The sequence below is a fragment of the Vicugna pacos genome, chromosome 16 (assembly GCF_048564905.1).
Source record: "Vicugna pacos chromosome 16, VicPac4, whole genome shotgun sequence".
Taxonomy (NCBI): Eukaryota; Metazoa; Chordata; class Mammalia; order Artiodactyla; family Camelidae; genus Vicugna; species Vicugna pacos.
In genome coordinates this window covers 61,528,736-61,546,013 of record NC_133002.1, presented here as the reverse complement: position 1 = coordinate 61,546,013, position 17,278 = coordinate 61,528,736, and the positions used below count along the sequence as shown (strand labels likewise).

Below are 17,278 nucleotides of genomic sequence, written 5' to 3'. Positions count from 1 at the left end.
CGCACGTGTCCCCTGCTCAAAATACAATCGAGCAAGACACCAAAAACCAATCCTAGGAAAAGTCCTCTACATTTAAAAATGACAAAGCACTCTTCTTAAAAGCTCATAATGAAGTCATAATGAAATTTAGAAAATTTGAGCTGAACAATAACAAAAACACCACCTGTCAGAACTTGTTAAATGCAGCTAAGCATTTAATTTACATATTATAATTTATAATTTAGGTATTTACAAAATGCCTGTATTAGAAAAGACAAATGATTGGAAACTGACAAGCTAAGTGTCCAGCTCAAGAATCTCCCCCTGAAGAACAGGGGAAAGGGCAACAAAATTCACCCAAGTAAAGCAGAAAAAAGGAGGTAAGACTTTTAAGTGAAGGAAGGAAGCATCAGCAAGCAAACTACGGAGCTTCACCAAAGCCGGGAGCTGGTTACTTGCGGGACTGGAAACGGGCCGTCGTCCGGCCAGAGCTGAGAAGAGAGGGCAGGCAGGCACACACTCCGTGTCGGGGATGGCGAGGGCGCATCACCACGGGCCTACAGAAGAGCATGACGAACAGAAACCTAGAAGAGATGGGCAAAGTCCCCTGAACATACGACTTACCGAAACTGACTTAGAAAAAACCCGAAAGGTGCAAATTTCCAGTTGTAAGGTAAACGAGTGCTGGGGATGCGACGCAGAACATGATAAACACGGCTAACACTGCTGTGCGATACGCATGGAAGCTGTTGGGAGAGTAGATCATAGGCGTTCTCATCACAAGGAAGTGTCTGTTCTATTTCTTTAATTTTAACCTATATGAGATGATGGATGTTCACTCACTTACTGTGATGATGGATGTAAGTCAGACCACGATGCTGTGCAACATACAGGGCTGACTGCCAGTTACATCTCAATAAAACCAGAAGAAAAATAAGTAATAAAAATAAATTAGAAAAAGTCTGCAAACGATAGATGCTGGAAAGGGTGTGGAGAAAAGGGAGCCTCCTACACGGCTGGTGGGAATGCAGTTTGGTGCTGCTGTTACGGAACACAGTATGGAGATTCCTCAAAAGACTAAAAACAGACTTCCCATATGATCCAGAAATCCCACTTCTGGGCACATATCCAGAGGGAACCTTAATTCATAAAGATACACGCACCCCAATGTTCATAGCAGCGCTATTTACAACAGCCGAGACATGGAAGCAACCTAAATGCCCATCAACAGACAAGTGCATAAAGAAGTTGTGGTGTATTTATACAGTACTACTCAGCCATGAAAAAGAATAAAAATAATGCCATTTGCAGCAACATGGATGGACCTGGAGATGGTCATCCTTAGTGAAGGAAGCCAGAAAGAGAAAGATAAATACCATATGACATCGCTCATATGTGGAATCTTAAAAAAAGCCCACAAACGAACTTATTCACAAAACAGAGACACTCACAGACATAGAAACTTATGGTTACCAGGGCTGGGGAATGGAGTGGGGAGGGATAAATTGGGAGTTCGAGATTTGTAGGTACTAACTACCATATATAAAACAGATAAACAGTAAGTTCCCACAGTGGAGCACAGGGAACTATATTCAGTATCTGGTAGTAGCCTGTACGAAAAAGAACATGAAAAGGAGTACGTGCACGTATACGTGTGTCTGAACCGCGATGCTGCGCACCAGAAGCTGACACAACATTGCAAACTGACTACACTGCAGTTAAAAAACAAACAAACAAACAAACAAACAAACAAACAAGAATTGGGGGGGATACCATTTAAAAACCTAAATCACAACTTTTAAAAACTCTTTTTACAAAGAGAACTTCAGGACTGTGTGGCTTCCCTGGCAGGTCCTCTCATGCATTCATGGGACAGACAGTTCAACGCTGAAGGGTCCTTCTCCACGGCGCAAGAGTTACCATGAGGCCCGAACCCCCGGGGCCACGAAGGAGGCGCCTGAGCTGAGGTGGGCTGACTTACAGCACCGATTCCCCGGAAATGTACCCAGGCAAGGAGAATGGAGAAGGCTGGCTGCCTGCTGGGGTTCTTGTGACCCTTCTGATCTGTGGGATGAACAGCTGTCAAGTGGCCTTGTGGTTAGAACGGTGTGAAACCAGTAAGAAAGGATGCTCTGTGTCCACACCCCCCCCCGCACACACACACACACACACACACACACACACACACCCCACCTGCACACCCCCTCCCCAGCAGCCTCCGGGAAGCCGTGCCCGCGGGCTCCTGATGCGACGGGAGATGCTGCCAGTGCTGTGCATAAAAATTAACTACGTTCTATACACGCGCACAAAACACATACACAACAGCATAAAAATGAGATTTTCACAAGGTGCTGTTTAGGACAGCATCAAGACGCCATCACGTACCTGAAAGAAAATGAACAAGAGACAGGCAACATCTGCACAGGGCAAGTGTGTAACCGTTGTGGGGACGTTCACAAAGACCCGCCTAAACACATGAAGACGCGCCGCGTTCGTGGACGGGAGCTCAATTTTGTGAAGACGTCGGATCCCCTGACTGATACACAGGCCCTGTGCAATCCCGGGCACACACCCAGCAAACCCTGTCCTTGAGCCCGCAGGCTAATTCTTAACTCCCGTGGAGAGCAGAGCAACAGAGCCAGGTGCTCTCGGAGGAAACGCGCGTGAGGCTTCCGCCCGCTCAACTCCCGGAGAGTTGCGCTGAAGACGTAGGGGCGCTGCAGGGCGACCACCGGAGAGAGCAGGGGCCCCGACGGACCTGCGCTGACAGGGACTCTGGACACACGACAGAGCCTGCAGCCAAGGGGCAGGGGGAGCTCCCCAGCAAAACTCACCAAGACAACTAGCTCTCTCCGTGGGAGAAGGAAAAAAGAACACCGGACCCCCGCACAGATCACACGCAACGTGGGCCGAGGGCCCGTTCGGGGAGGGGGGCGCCCGCAGCCTTCCCGACAGGACAGGCGATCACCCTCGCTACCAGGGAAGCGGGCAAGGAGGAAGTTCTGAGCCAGGATGGAAAAGAGCGCAAAGATGAGAGAGAAAGAATGACAAATCTGATGGCGTCAAAACTGAGATGCCGAAAGACCCACGAAGAAAGCAGAAAGATGAGCTTCAGAATGGAAAGGCACTTACAGTAAATACCCAAAATAGATAAAAGCTCCCAAAATCAGTAAGGGGAAAAAACTCAACTAAAATATGGGCAAAGGTCCAGAACAGGCTTTAAAAAAAGAAAGAGAAAAGACCACACACTGGCCCTGGCCCGCGCCTGCCCACCTGCACCACAGAGAGCACGCGCATCCCAGCGCCACCCCGGAGGCGGGTGGGCCAGCTGTGCGTGCTCTGCCGTGAATACGTGAATACGACCGAGGGAAGGCGGGTCAATCACACATGGAGTCAGCAGCCTGGGCGGGTCTCACACACGTAGCACTGAGAAAAGCAGCAACGCCAAAACCCGCAAACGTAGCCGAGCACTCGCATAACCGCCAAAGCGGCAGCAACGGGGCAAAGGTTTTCAGACGCACGCGTAGGTGGGAAAACCACTGAGGCCAGTGAAGACGTGAGGATCACCCAGAAAGGGAGGAGCTGCAATGAGGGAGGGAGGGAGGGCGCCGCAAGGACTCCAGGTGCTCCAGGGGTCTGCTTCCTGACCTGGGGAGGGGGACGCAGGAGTGCTTTTTATAAATATTGGTTGAACTATAAATAGATGTTTCATGCACTTCTTAACCTCGTAATTTTTTTAAAAAAGAAAGAAAATCAAGTCAAATCAGAGTAGACCTACTTAAATAAAACAGCTAAAAGGAAAGAGCGATCAGATGATTCCTTCCAGGGCTCTAGCGGTTCTTGACTCCAAACGCGGGTTTCTGTACAAGGAGCCAAACCCTTAAGGCAGCAGGTCAGGCCCTGCGCTGCGGGGCTGCGAGGCAGCGAGCCCGGGGCAGCTCTGCGGCACCAAAACCGGAAAGGGCCTCACGTCTAAGTCCTCTTACACATTTGGCAACTATTTCAGTTTCAGCCCCTGACCCACCTGGCTTTACAAAGCCCGGATGAAGTGCACACGTGGCTACCGGAGGAAGCTCTCCAACCCGGGGCCTGTGAGTGGCGTGCCAGGGAGCACGCAAGTCAGCTCTCCAAGCGCTCGCCTGTGCTACTCCTTGGTTCACCGATGCCGTCTTACATTTTAACGCCATGTTTGGGTTGGAAAGCGGAACTCCACTGGCGGAAAAGTAAGGCTCAGTGCAAGAAGGGCTATTAGCTGTAAAGAGTCAGCCATCAGCTGCTCCGTTGAGTGAAAGGCGACGGAGCCCAGCATCGCTCCTCTCCCCAACGCCTCGTCTTCCTCGGCTCTTCTGCTCCACACGTGGGAGGCCTGCGCTTGCGGGGGGGGGGGGCCAGGACCAGACCCGTCCTCTCACCACACACACTAGAAAGCCGAGCAAGATGCACAAAACACTTTTTCAGACATGAAACGACTCACGACGCCAGAATGTGATTCCTGAGAGAGAGCAAGCAAGCGTGGCAGCCCCGGACCCCTGAGCCCCGAGCAGAGCAGGGGAGGGTCCCGGAGCCAAGGGACAGGAAGCGAGTTCCCTGAGGCTGGGGCGGCTGGAAGCGTGGCCCCAGGACCCATGGGGAGGGTGCTGCACAGAGAGCTGCTCCCGACACCGACACGGGACCCCGCGCCCTGGCGGAGCATGCGGTCGGCGAGACTCCGGGAGGCCAGGCCAAGAACCACTGGGTGAGGGTGGGAAAGACCCGAGTTCAACCAGTCAGAACCAAGGGACCTCCCTGAACACCGAGAGCATCCCCTGGGCCGGCGGCCGCCCCCGGGCACACGGCCAAACCAGACTTGGAGAAAGGGCTTCTCTAGAAGGGGGTCACCCAGGATTTCCTGCGAAGGGCCGCAAGGTAAATAGTCCAGGCTTTGTGGCCACAGTCCCTGTGAAACTGCTCACCTTTGCCGCCGCGGCAAGAAGGCAACACAGACCATCAGCAACGACAAGGCTGCGCTCCAGGACTGACTCACACGCCAGCAGCGGGTCAGTCTGCCAGCCCCGATCCACGGAGCCCTGCCTCCCACCACCTTCACGTGCGCATCACAGAGATAAGCACTTACTTCTACTTGGTATAGGGCTTCTTAAAAACACAAACAGGGTCACACCAAACAGTCTGTTCTGTGCCTTGGGTTTTGTTTTTTTTAAATGTGTGTGTGCTTTGTTTTTAACTTAACAAAGTATCTTAGAAATCTGCCGTCACCACCCGCCCCCCGCACCTCACAGCTGAAGGAGAAGGGCCAAGCCGCCTGCGGCCGGGCCACCGCCTCCCACCCCATCCAAACACAGGCCTCCTTCTCCTGATCTGGCCGCCACCCACACAGCCGACAAGGGCCCTGCGTCCATGTTGGCTCAGGCCCGGCCCCTCCTGGAGCCCCGACCCCAAGCCCCGCACCAGCGAGCAGCCACACCCTCCCCTCCCGCTGCCAGCCCAGCCTTGAACCGCTAGCTGAACGTCTCCAGACCCTGATGGGCTGCACTGAGCTGGTCTGTGTGTGCAGATCCCTCCCCAGGGTGACGCCGGGCCGCGCTCCTTCATTCCCACGGCGGAGCAGGGACAGCAGAGGCACTTGCTCGGCAGTCGGTGAACGAGTGAGCGGGTGCCCCGAGACGTGAGCGGAGCCCTAGTCCCCCAGGTCTGGCCACCAACACTCACGTCCTCACGGCAGGCAGGGCGGCAGGGGGCGCAGACGCCGGGGCCCGAGGCCTGGGTCCGCACGCAGGCCCCACTGCCCACTAGCTGCGTGGCCTCCGGCAAGCTCTCGCACCTCTCCTGCCTCGGTTTACAGAATGGGCGCGAGAGTGCCTGCTCACAGGGCTGCCTGGGAGCTACGGGGACTGCCAACATGGGAAGCCTGGACAAGGCCCGACGCCGGCAAGAGGGGCCCAGCGCTCAGCTCCCACAGGGAGAAGGACATTAAGAGCCAGTCGCCGTGACAGCGCTGAGCGCAGCAGGGGCTCCCCGAGAGCTGGTTTGATGGTTACTCTTCAGGCCTCACAAGGGCAAGGCCATCAAAATAGGTCATTGAAAACAACCCTTTAGGGACACACACAGCATCTCCTGGTGGTGGGGCAGGGGCAGAGGAAGACGGACGTGGGGAGCGCCCGGAGCGCTAACAGGGGCTTAGCAAGGTTTACATAACGGTATTTGCACTGCTGTGTTTTCCATACTTTCTAGATAATCTTACAAGGATTTTTTATTTTTATAATCTGAAGGAAAACAACAACTTCTCAAGGGACTCAGTTACTCTAATAAAAAAATGTTAAAATATTTTTCAAGCACTTAAGACCATTTTCAGTACAAAGTTTTATTTAAAGAAAAAAACTGTTCAGGGAAAACATCCACGCCTGCAGGCCCAGGAGCAACCCCCTTCCAGGAGAAGAGACCGAGGAGAAGGGACCGGGGGCCAGGCCCTGAGGCCAGACTGGGGTCTGCCGGCCCCGCCCGCCCAGGCCGGGCACAGCCGCCCTCGGGGCCCCGCGGTCACGGACTCAGGGCAGCAGTGCGGAGCTGGTGACCTAAGGACACCCAACACGGCAGAGACAGAAGCCATCTTGTGTCCCTGCAGCAGCGTCGCCCGAAGACACTAAATCTGGACCCAGGCCGGGGCCAAGAGGGAACCCGGAAGGAGGAGAAGGCTGACTTAGCGTTCTGACGGGCGCTCTTATTTTGACACATCTTTAAACTGCTTGTCGGATCAACTTTAAGAGGAAAAGACTTTACGCAAGAAAACACCAAACTGAACGGTATTCACTGTGCACAGCGGGTCACCGACACCCACAGGCCAGGGGACAAGGGGTGTGGCTGGCAGGGATGGAGGGCGACCTGGGGGATGGGGCCTGGGGGCCACCAAGCAACACCCTCCACGTTCCCCACGGGAACTCTGTTTAAGAAAAACTTCCTCCAACGTCCAGGGAAAACAACTGCAGAGTGAAATTTCCATCGGTCGTCACCAGGGAGTGACCAGCGGTGGGAGCCTGGGAGCCCGGTCACCCGACGGGCCTCAACACGGTGCTGAGCGGAGGCACGCGCCACGACAGGGCGAGCTGACCCCCCTCACACACACACACGCAGACTCACACACATAAGCACACACAGAAATCCCCCTCCCCCCTGCAGCCAAAGGGATCATCTAAAATGCAGCCCCAAGCACATCACTGACCTGCTCTAAAACCTTCCTTAACTGTCCTTACAACAAAATCCGAATTCCTCGGGCCTCACAAAGCAGTCAGGACCGGCCCGCTCACACCCATGCGCACACATTCTGCTCGGCAAACGCTCACTGAGCACCTACTGACAGTCGGTCACACGGGAGAAGCCGGGGATGCAGCACTAACACGACCACGTCCCTGTCCCAGTGCGTGAGGCGACACACTGCATGCCGAGGTGGCCACGCGGGCGGGGGCGCGGGGCCCCAGGGAGGGCGGGGGGAGCAGCCCCCAGAGCCCGGCTCTCTCACCTCCCCACCTGTGCACCTGGTTCCTCTCCCTCCTCTGCCCAGGTCATTTCTCCTCTCCCAGGTACCAGCTCAGTGTGCCCACCCTCCAGGAGGCCTACTCCCCACTCCACCTGCAGCCACCACCACCCCAACACCCGGCCTCCAGCCGTGGGTCAACCCATCTTCCCCAAAACCGGTAAAGCCCTTAAAAGCAGGAGTTATTCACCAATGAGTCGCCAACACTTAGCACAGTGCCTGGCACAGAGAGGCACTCAAAACTACCGGCTGAGTCTTTAAATCAGCTTTTTGCAACTTCACTACTCTTTCGCCTCCCCTACCCCCACCGTTAGACCCGCACACACTCACCCTCTGGTCAGGAACCCCCTACTGCACACAGCCCAGGGCTCGGCCCAGCACCTGGTATCCAAACCCCGCAGAGAACTCCTAAACCACTTCCTTGTGACTCAGGTGCAGGGACGTAACTCCCGCCTGTGCTTTCGCTGAACTTTTTCTCTAACTAAATTCCTCACGGGCCACACCCACATCTCAAGTCTCCTCAGAGCCCCCACCGCCCCAGGCTCAGTGCCACGTGTGTAAATGGCACAAAGTGCTCGTAAGAACCATTATTTCCCCACAAAACACAGAATCACTGAGACTTGCTTTCAGGGAGTGCACACTAACAGCTGCGGCCTGCGTGCTTCCCTGCAGGTAACGTTCGCCTCGAACCACAGTGAAAGGGGTCGTGAGCCTTTCCCTCCCCAAGGGCTGGGCGTGAGCAATTCAGAAACCCGTGCCTTCCCTCGAGGGGCTCAGTGAGGACACAGGAGCCAGGTTCCCACTGCTGGGAAGGAAGTGACACACCTGGAAATGGGGACAGAGGAGGCGGGGCCAGGGGTGGCCACCAGCACGGAGACGCCCCTGCGCATCACGGTACAATGCACAGCTTTAGGTAGGAAATAAATACAGCCGGACGCGGATGTCCCCGCCTCCCTTCTCTGCCAAAATGGCGCACCAGCCACCGCGAGCACACTGAGTGCCAGGTCCTGCGTCTAAACTCCATCCTCCCCCAAAAGGAAATGGGGGCCACTGGAGGAAAGGCGGATTCCAGGCCGAGGCAGGGAAAGGCAAGGCGAGCAGGAACACCTCATTGCACCTGAGAGCTGAGAAGTGTTCAAAGCGGGGGCGTCAAAGGGCACTGATGGCAGCTTGAAGAGGCCCTGCTGATCAAGTGAGCGACGACAGTGACACACCAACAACGCAGTGCGCTTTCTGAGACAACGCACAGGACTCCGCCTGAGGCCTGAGGCGGGCACACCGGGCAGACCCAGCTGGAGGGCCCGCCACCAGGCAGCCGTCTGTGCCCTTCAGAATGTGAAGGTCAACAAACCCAGAGACACACAGGGCGGCAGTGACCAGGGGCTGGTGGGGGTTAGTGTTTAACGGGGCAGAGTTTTAGTTTGGGATGATGAAAACAGTGAGCGAGGCCAGAGGTGAAAACTGGTGGATCCGGAACATGGGCTATGGGACTTGATGACACCAGTCTTACAACTGTTCTGTAAGTCTAAGTGGTTTCAACACTAAAAAACTGAAGAGTTGCCGTCCAGAGCAGAAGACCCATGTGGAAAGCGTACCGATGGCAGCCAAGCTCAACTTGTCGCCATCGGCCGCCTCTCCTCAGCCGTCGCCTCTCCGCTCAGCTGCACGACGCTCTCGGCAGAGCCGGACCCACCCGGCACATTTAAGGCCCAAGGACAGGACAAGGCATCAGCACATCATGCCACATAGTTGCTGGAGTGGCCTCTTCTATGTATTGAATCAGCCTTACAGAAAGAAAGCACTGCCCCCTCGAGCCCACGGGAACGGGCACGGGGGGTCACCGCGTGCCGCCGGCGGTGGCCCGGGCAGGACGAGGCTCAGAAACCCAGGGCGGCAGCCACCAGAGCGCTGGCCTCAGCATCCCACAAGGCAATGACGAGGAGGAAGCGTCCTTCTCCATTCCAGGACTCCTCCACAGCACAGCGTTCAAAATGGAACACGGCACATTTTTTAAAGTAGGTTAAAAAAATCCACGTAGCTGTGCCTGTGTGGCGCCAGAGCCTCACATGACAACACCCACGGGGAGCTCAGACACCTCAGGTGCAAAGCGAGAGACTGCCTGCCAGGGACCCCGCTGCCCCCCCAACCAGACCCGCTGGATTCCACCTTCCAGCAGCAGCGGAGTCTCTGCCCTGGTCCCCGCCCTCCTCTGGCCCTGGTGGCCCTCACCTGGGTTACCATGACACCCCCCCAGTTGGTGGTCCTCCCTCGGCAGTCACCCCTCACCAAACCCTCCACCCCAGCCACAGTCAAAACGACCTTTCAAAGCACAGATCTGTGCCTGACCTTCCCCTGCTAAACCCTGGAGCAGCTCCCATCGCCGACGACACCGACAGCCGTGAGCTGCTGAGAGCTCAATGCTGGGGCAACGGGACTGACACACATGATTCATGAAAACATGTTCAGTGCAAACAATTCACTTATTTACTGTAGGCTCGAGGCTTCCCCGGTAACCATGTCCGCCCCACTCCGTGTGTATATACACACAGTGTGTTATAATTTGGTGTTGACATGTCCGTCTGTCCGACCAGACACTGAGGTATGACACCTCACTGTCAGTGAGCAATAAACCTCCGAGCTGAAGTGACGCCCTCTGGCTCCCGCCCCTGGCCCCACTGGACCCATTCTCTTGCGGCACAGAACGGGGCGTCTGGGGTGAGTGGCAGCGTGTCTTCCTCCAGGACGCGCACAAGACATCCGGGGCAACGGGAGGTGGCTCCGAGGGGGGCCAACTGGCTGCTTGGAAGGCAGATGCCTCCAGTCACAGAGGCAGCACGGCGCCAGCTGGGAGGCGGCAGGAGCAGAGCAGGCCCCTCCGAGACGTGCTCCTGGTTCCCGGTCACGCTTGACTGTTCCTGGACGACCACCTGATACCCACAAGCCCGTCTTCCTGGTTTAAGCTGGATGCCCGCTCTCTTTTAACCACACTAACAAGTCTCAAGCATTTGATAACAAGACACTCTTACAGATGCCTGAAGCTCCCAAAGAGCTTTTCTATGAGCTACGTTTACCAGTAGTTTCCATATTAGAGGTCAAAGCAAAAAAAAAAAAAAAAAAGCAACATATTTCCTTATTAATTCATTTAAAAATTATAAACTCATTACATTTTCAATAAATATTTCTATGAAAAATAACTATATTTTCAGAAAACTGCTAGGCAAGTGACACATTCTTTGCGAACCTCGTTAATGTCTGCCTTAATAGAAGACAGCTGAGCACCCAGAGTCTGCATCCGTCTGCTGTGATACGTTGTTCTGGTTGAAGGTGACAAAAATATGGCCTCAGAAAGATACGTAGCTGGAAAGGGCAGAAGTACCTGAGGAGCCAAACAACTGACAATGTTCCTCTTTGATATTATAGCAAAACTCAGTAAAGGGTGGTTTCTTCTCTTAAAGGTTTGCTGCAGTCTCTCTGAATAGAGCAGAAAATAGGAAATTTAATCCATCTGAAACCCCAGCAATGCCTTCATACCCTACTGTGTTAACATCCGTCGGCCTAACTTCGGCTCTCGGACCCATGCGTGACCTTACAGTATCAGGCACTGGTCACGTGGAAATACTGGTTCACTGAATTACGCAGATGTTCCAAATATGGACACGTTCCATTATACAACATAAAAAAAAATCATTACTGTTACCACCATCTCATCAGAAACATCTTTGAGCACTGGGAAGCTCACGGCGGCAGAGACGGGTTTTCTGAAACTCTTAAGTTCTACTTGGAGGCCCTCATTTCATCACTGGCAACAAACACTGCGGGTTGTCTTCCTGGGAGCGAGGCTCCCATGGTTGCTTCCGAGAAAACACCCGCGGAGCCTGAGCTGCGGGGCGGCCGCCGCCTCCTCCCGCCCAGCCCGGTCGCGTCCCGGGACAACCACGCAGCGGGCAGAGGATGGAAAAGGCGGGGCCCGAAGAGCCACGGTTTAAGGAAACGAATCAGTTCCAGTGCTTTATCAAGGGCATTCTGAAGTGAAACCGTTTTTTTTACACTGCACGCGCCTGGCACCGAGGAACAGCAAGGACCAGCACGGTCTGGCGCCACCGGGCCCATCGGGGCTCGGGCAGTGTCACCATCCACGCAGCTGTCAGCACGGGGACAGGCCAGCAACGCAGGTCTTCCATTATCACAACAGAGGCAGCTGGGCTGCGCCACCAGCCTTCTGCTGCTTGGATGACAGTTTGTTTTTGTGTCCCCGCCGCCTTCGCAGTCCCCCTCCCCAGACATTCTGTTCCGGCCTCCGTGGCCTCTCAGCGTGGCGCTGTGCACAGCTGTGCACGCTGGTTTTTCAGCCAGGCTTTGGGTCTCAGGCTCCACTTCCTTCCGCCCTTCGGGGAAGCCGTCTAATCTGGCTTCAGCCCCCTCGTCAGTCCCGCAGAGAGAACGACCCACAGGTGGCAGAGGTGCTACTGAGCCTTCGAAGACATCACCCACGTGGAAGCCCTTTTTCTCGTCAGTGCATTTTTACTGAGTCCCTGCTGTGTGCCCAGCACCGTCCTCTACACTAGCAGAGACAAGGTCCTTGCTTTATGGTAAAAAGCTCATTTCTAGGGGTGGAGGTTTGAAGAAAAATATCAGAGGCATAAAGAGTGATCATGAGCGACTGGGGAGCTGCTTAAGATGGGGTGACCAGGGGAGGCTTCTCTGAGGAAGTGGCCTGGAGCTGGGTACCAGTGACAGGAAGGAGCCTGGTGTGCAAAGATCAGAAAGAAGAGCATTCCAGGCCTTTCCATCCGGGAAGCAGAAAAAGCAGGCGGGGCCAGAGCACGCAGCTCCGGGCAGCAGCGTGGAGTCTGCGTTCTCCTTCAGGCACTAGGAGGCCGGTGGACAGGCCCGGTAAGGGAGCGACAGGATCTGATTGACAGTTTTAAAAAGTCCCTCTGACCCATCTGAGGGATCAACTGCAGGGCAAGAGCAGACCCAGGAGACCAGCCAGGACACGATTCTCATCGTCCAGGTGAAAGGTGGTAGCTGCCTGGCCTGGGCTCGCACGGTGGAGACAAAACAGGTGGTCCAATGTGGGACACACTTCGGAGGCGAAGCTGACAGGCTCTACTAATGGAACGCACAGCACGATGAGGAAGAGAGTCACTGAGGATAAATTATAGACTCACAGCTTGAACAACAGAGTGGGCGGTGCTGGGGTGTCTTGTGATGGAGAAAACCCAGGCAAAGTGGACAACCAGGCACCTGAGACAGGAGCTCCAGGAGGCAGGACTAAAGACGGGGCTCTGAGAGTCATGGCGCGAAGCTGACGTGCAGAACCATGAGACTGGGCGAGAGCAGCTAGCGAGGGGCACGCAGAGCAGAGAACGGGCCCAGATCAAGTTCTGGGGGCTCCACACTCGCTGCCACCCAGCACGGGAGTCTGAGGAGCAGCGACTAGTGACCTCGGGAAGACCTGGGGCTTCAGGAAGACACAGAAGCAAGTGCAGAAAGGGCTTCCTGCAGGAGGGAGTGGTCCACCTGGAATGCTGCTGAGAAGGGGGAAAGATAAGGACAGAGGAGTGATGGGTTTAGCAGCAACGATGACCTTGTGGAGGGCAGTCCGAGTGTGTGGGAGAGAGTCTGGGTGGAGCCGGCTGAGGAGGGCATGCGAGGTGAGGAAACAGAGGGACTGAGGAGGTCAGGAAGTCTGACGATTCACCCTGCTCAGAAGACAGCCTAACACCTGGCTGTGCGGACATCAGCTGGTGCAGTCAAGTACCGCTGCACAGCGGGTGACTAAGTCCGAGCCTGGTTTGGGAAATGACTTCATCACTTTACAGCATCATCTCCCACACATGCAGGTACAGTGAGTCTGGGGACAGGTTTTTTCAGAGCCCTCAAGCCGTCCTGGTTCCGCAGGATCCGTCTGAGACCAGCTATCCCCACATGCCCACTTTCCAGTGGGAAAATGAGCTCTGTGATGACTGTAAAGTCTCACAGGAAAACACAAAGCGGGGAGTTACACACACCTCTGCTCTGGCCGTAGGTCTGAGAATGATTCATTTTGAACTGTGGTTTATATGCCCAGTTATTTGAAAACTACACATCAAAAATGCCACTGATGCATATACACAGTCACTGCACACAGAATTACCCAAACAACAAGCTAACTGGATGGTAACAGTATCACACTCACAGTAACTTAGTAATCAAAATGCAGTAACAGCGGCATCTGAAAACCAGGGATGACTCAATACCAAGATGGTGGGAATCCCGACCGAGGGTGTGAGTGCCCTGTCGCTCTGTGAGGACAGGCCAAGGGCTGGTGGCAGAAAACTGCATGGCGTCGTCGCTCAGCTTTGGTCAAGATGTCAGTCTAAAGAACCCTTAACTCCACCAAGAGGGACAGCAGTAAGCTACCGCTAGTACGTACACACGGAGGACGTGGACTTGCATTCGGATCACGGCAAGAAGCAGTGACCGAGCCTGCACTGAGGGGGTGGCTGGCCCGGCAGGAGAAGTGGTCCACGGAGGTCCCCGCACAGGACAGCGGGCCCTCAGCTGCGGCGTCAGCCTGTGGGAAGCGGCCCGCCCGCGTGCCTGTGCGCGCAGGGCTCCTAGGGTCGTGAGGTCAGACGTGAACCCCGCCGGCCAGAATCAGCCGCGCGGCTGCACCACTTCACGCTTTGTAACATTTGAATTATTTCCAGGATTTTAAAACTGGAAAACTTCACATTTAGAAAAAAAAAAGTTTTCTGGCTTCTCAAAGAAAAGAGTGAGAGAGAAAGGGAGAGAGACCTGGCCGAGGCCCCGCTGCCCTTTGAGCTGCGGCACGTGCTCTTCAGAAAGTCGGACGCCAGTCAAAGCTCAGCTGCCACTTCTCTGTGAGCCTGTGCCTTTGCCCTCCTCATACCTGGCCTGCCCCACACGTTCCCACTGCCTCCCAGCTCTCAGCATCACTTGGATCTGCACCCTTTGTCCTGGCAGAGTGTGCTGACAAGACCCACCCAGGGTCTAACCAGGGGAAAGACTATACAAGGACCGCTAGGACGCTGAGCTCTCAAGACTGAACCCAAAACGTTAGCTGCTGGTTTTGTTCTTTATTAAACAACTTGCAAAGGTCGGATACAGCACTTTCTCCCCTGGCTCTTTCTAAGCAGCGATCTCAGTCATTACTCAGACTCACAGAACTTTCCTTCCTCTTAAATAACTTATGAAGAGCTTCTCAGGAAATGCTGATCATTCACAGATTAATTTTAATTAGAAAATCAAAAATATATCCAATAATCACTTTTGAACAGTCTGAGCATGGGTTTGGGGTAGCAAAGGGAACTACATTTCAAAAGGAAAAAAACATGCCCTTCATGAAAAAAAAATCACAGTGACTTTTAAAATAAATCTTTTCATATGAGCATAGCAACCACAAAAGCTTTAAACTACATAATTAGTATAAAGATGTCCACAGGACAGACTTTACACAATCTCTTCCAATGACCATCTCTCTTACTCCCTAAACTACTTTTAGATGAAACAAATTTTCCTAACCTTTTAAAGGTACGCCAAGTAACAAATGAAGCACCAGTTACCAGTGACTAACTAGAATTACCATAAGGGTAATCCTGTATATGCTCAACATCATACACTAAGAACAGTCTTATATAAACATACTCATGAGCCTGAGGCAAACACTGCGTTATTAACACCAACTACCTCTCTTATACGAAAATGTTCAAATAAATATTGTCTCGAAGGAGAAAACAATACACAAATTATAAGCGTGCATAGAGGAGACAGTCCCACCCTTTTGCTTTGGAAACCAGGAAGTAGATGGTTAACTAAAGACAGATTCAACAAAACTGACTGTTTTCCTTCCTACCAGCTGCTTGTGAGTTGCTATCTACACTCTAACACCATGAAGACCCCCTAAAACCTAGACCCAAGTTCAACCCACCATACTCCAATTCCACTATCAGAGAAATTCCATCTCCACGTAACATGGGACCACATAAAAGGAGGAAAGTCCAGATTCAAGACAAATTGTTTAGAAGGCTATGATGAAGTTCATTGTAACTTTAAAATAACTTTGCATTAATTTGTTACTAGCTGAACATTAGCCAGTAACCTTGTTTCCTTGTGTACTATATTAGACATCTGCACTTCACCTAGCTTGGACAAAAAAAGTAAACTAGCCACAAAAGTAGACCAACCACGTGGGTGCAAATATTATATCCCAAGTTGTCTTTCCTCTAACTATTAAGAGGGCTTAGTGTATCAAAGAGGGTGTACATACCGTACAGTAATGTATTTTCTAACTCGCTTAACCTTTCTTGTCTGAATTAGGACTTAGTTTGAATCAAATTAACACTGTCCAGTGAATAACTACCAACCAAAACAGCCTTTTCCACTTACAGCCAAAAACCGGAGTCTGAAATGGTTTGTGCCTTCTGGTTGACTTGCAACATGTGGCTGGGAAAAAATATTGCCGCTTTCCCAAGGGCACTCTCTGGCCCTGAACTTTCTTCCTTGAAAAAACTACCAAGATCCAAGGGGCGCAGTCGCAATCCACTTACCCGATCCTTCATCCTCCAGCTCTGAGCTAGGGATTTGGAGCCTTCGATTTTCTCACAGTGCCTCTTTTTCATAAAAGCCAAAGGCAGGTTCCAGTCTGTAAGGTCGGCCTCATCTTCCTCCCCAAGCCCCAGGAGAGGCGACTGCAGCATCTCGGACTCCATGAGCGGGGGAGGGGGTGGAGGAGTCCTGGGCAGTAAGCGCTCGAGAACCTCCAGCCTTAAAAACTAGTGTGTACTAGAACTGGCGGGGAAAAAAAAAACCAGAAAAAGGGGAAGTAGAAAAAGAAGTGGTTGGAGAGTGTGCAGAGACCCTTACTCGGGCAAAAAGTCTGCGATCCTTCTAACTCTGCGCGGGAAGTCGGAGCGGGTGGGAAGAGCGGTGGAAGCTGAGGGAACCCAAGGAGCTCCGCACGGGCACACACGCCCCCAGATCCCAAGCCGCCGGCTGCTTCTGAGGCTGTCCGTTCCCGGAGGGGCTGCGAGCGGAGCTGTCAAAGGCGTGCGGTACTCCAGGCCTCGCGATGACCCTGCTCTCGGCCTCCAACGGCGGACAGGCAGGCCGCCCGCTCTCGGTGCGCGATCGCCGGCTGGGCTGAGGGCTCCGGCCGAGGGGAAGAGGGTCAGAGCGCCTCGGGCCTCCTCCAGCCACTCTCAGCCCTGCGGGTCCCGCACTCGCCGGAGCTGCTGCAACCAAGGCCAGGACTGGCCCATCGTGCTCGCCCGCAGCCGGCTCCTCAGCCCCGGACCCGCGCGGCCTGGCCGGCCCTGGCCTCCGGCCCCGTGGCTCTCTCCTGCCTGAGAACGAGTCCTGAGGAACCGGCAACACGGAGCCGCGGGTAAAACGGGTAATGTGGGCTTATTGGGTTTGGAGAGCTTTGCCCTCTAGTTTGAAGCTACAGTGAAACTCCTCTCATCAGCACACCAAGGAGGACGCCATGTTGCGAGGCCCAGCATGCACCGCGCCCTACGGCGTGCCTAGTAGGCCAAACTTCTTCGGAGCGTTCTGGCCGTGTTTCCCAGGCGATGGCGAGAAAGGGCCCTGTCCCCCCCGTTACCATGGTTACCACAATTCCGCTTTCCAGAATGTATCGCCATTCTTCAATAGATGCGTCATATCAAATCAGTCCTATAGATGAAACTGTGTTAATTTTTTAAAAAGCTTTTATTATTACAAATGGACCTACGTGCTTCTGAAATTAAAGAAACTGACATTTTGCTG

The 17,278-nt window shown here is 53.8% G+C and overlaps 1 protein-coding gene across 2 annotated transcripts in view; it reads right to left on the bottom strand.

Annotated features, from left to right (window-relative positions):
- Positions 1-17,024, bottom strand: part of RPTOR (regulatory associated protein of MTOR complex 1) — a 236,803-nt gene extending 219,779 nt beyond the window's left edge. For both annotated transcript variants that reach the window (XM_072939794.1, XM_006199445.4), the window contains exon 1: positions 16,060-17,024. In XM_072939794.1, the coding sequence (XP_072795895.1) occupies positions 16,060-16,221 (162 nt within the window). In that variant the 5' untranslated portion in view covers positions 16,222-17,024. The remainder of the gene's footprint in view (positions 1-16,059) is intronic.
- Between the last annotated feature and the right edge of the window lie 254 nt (positions 17,025-17,278).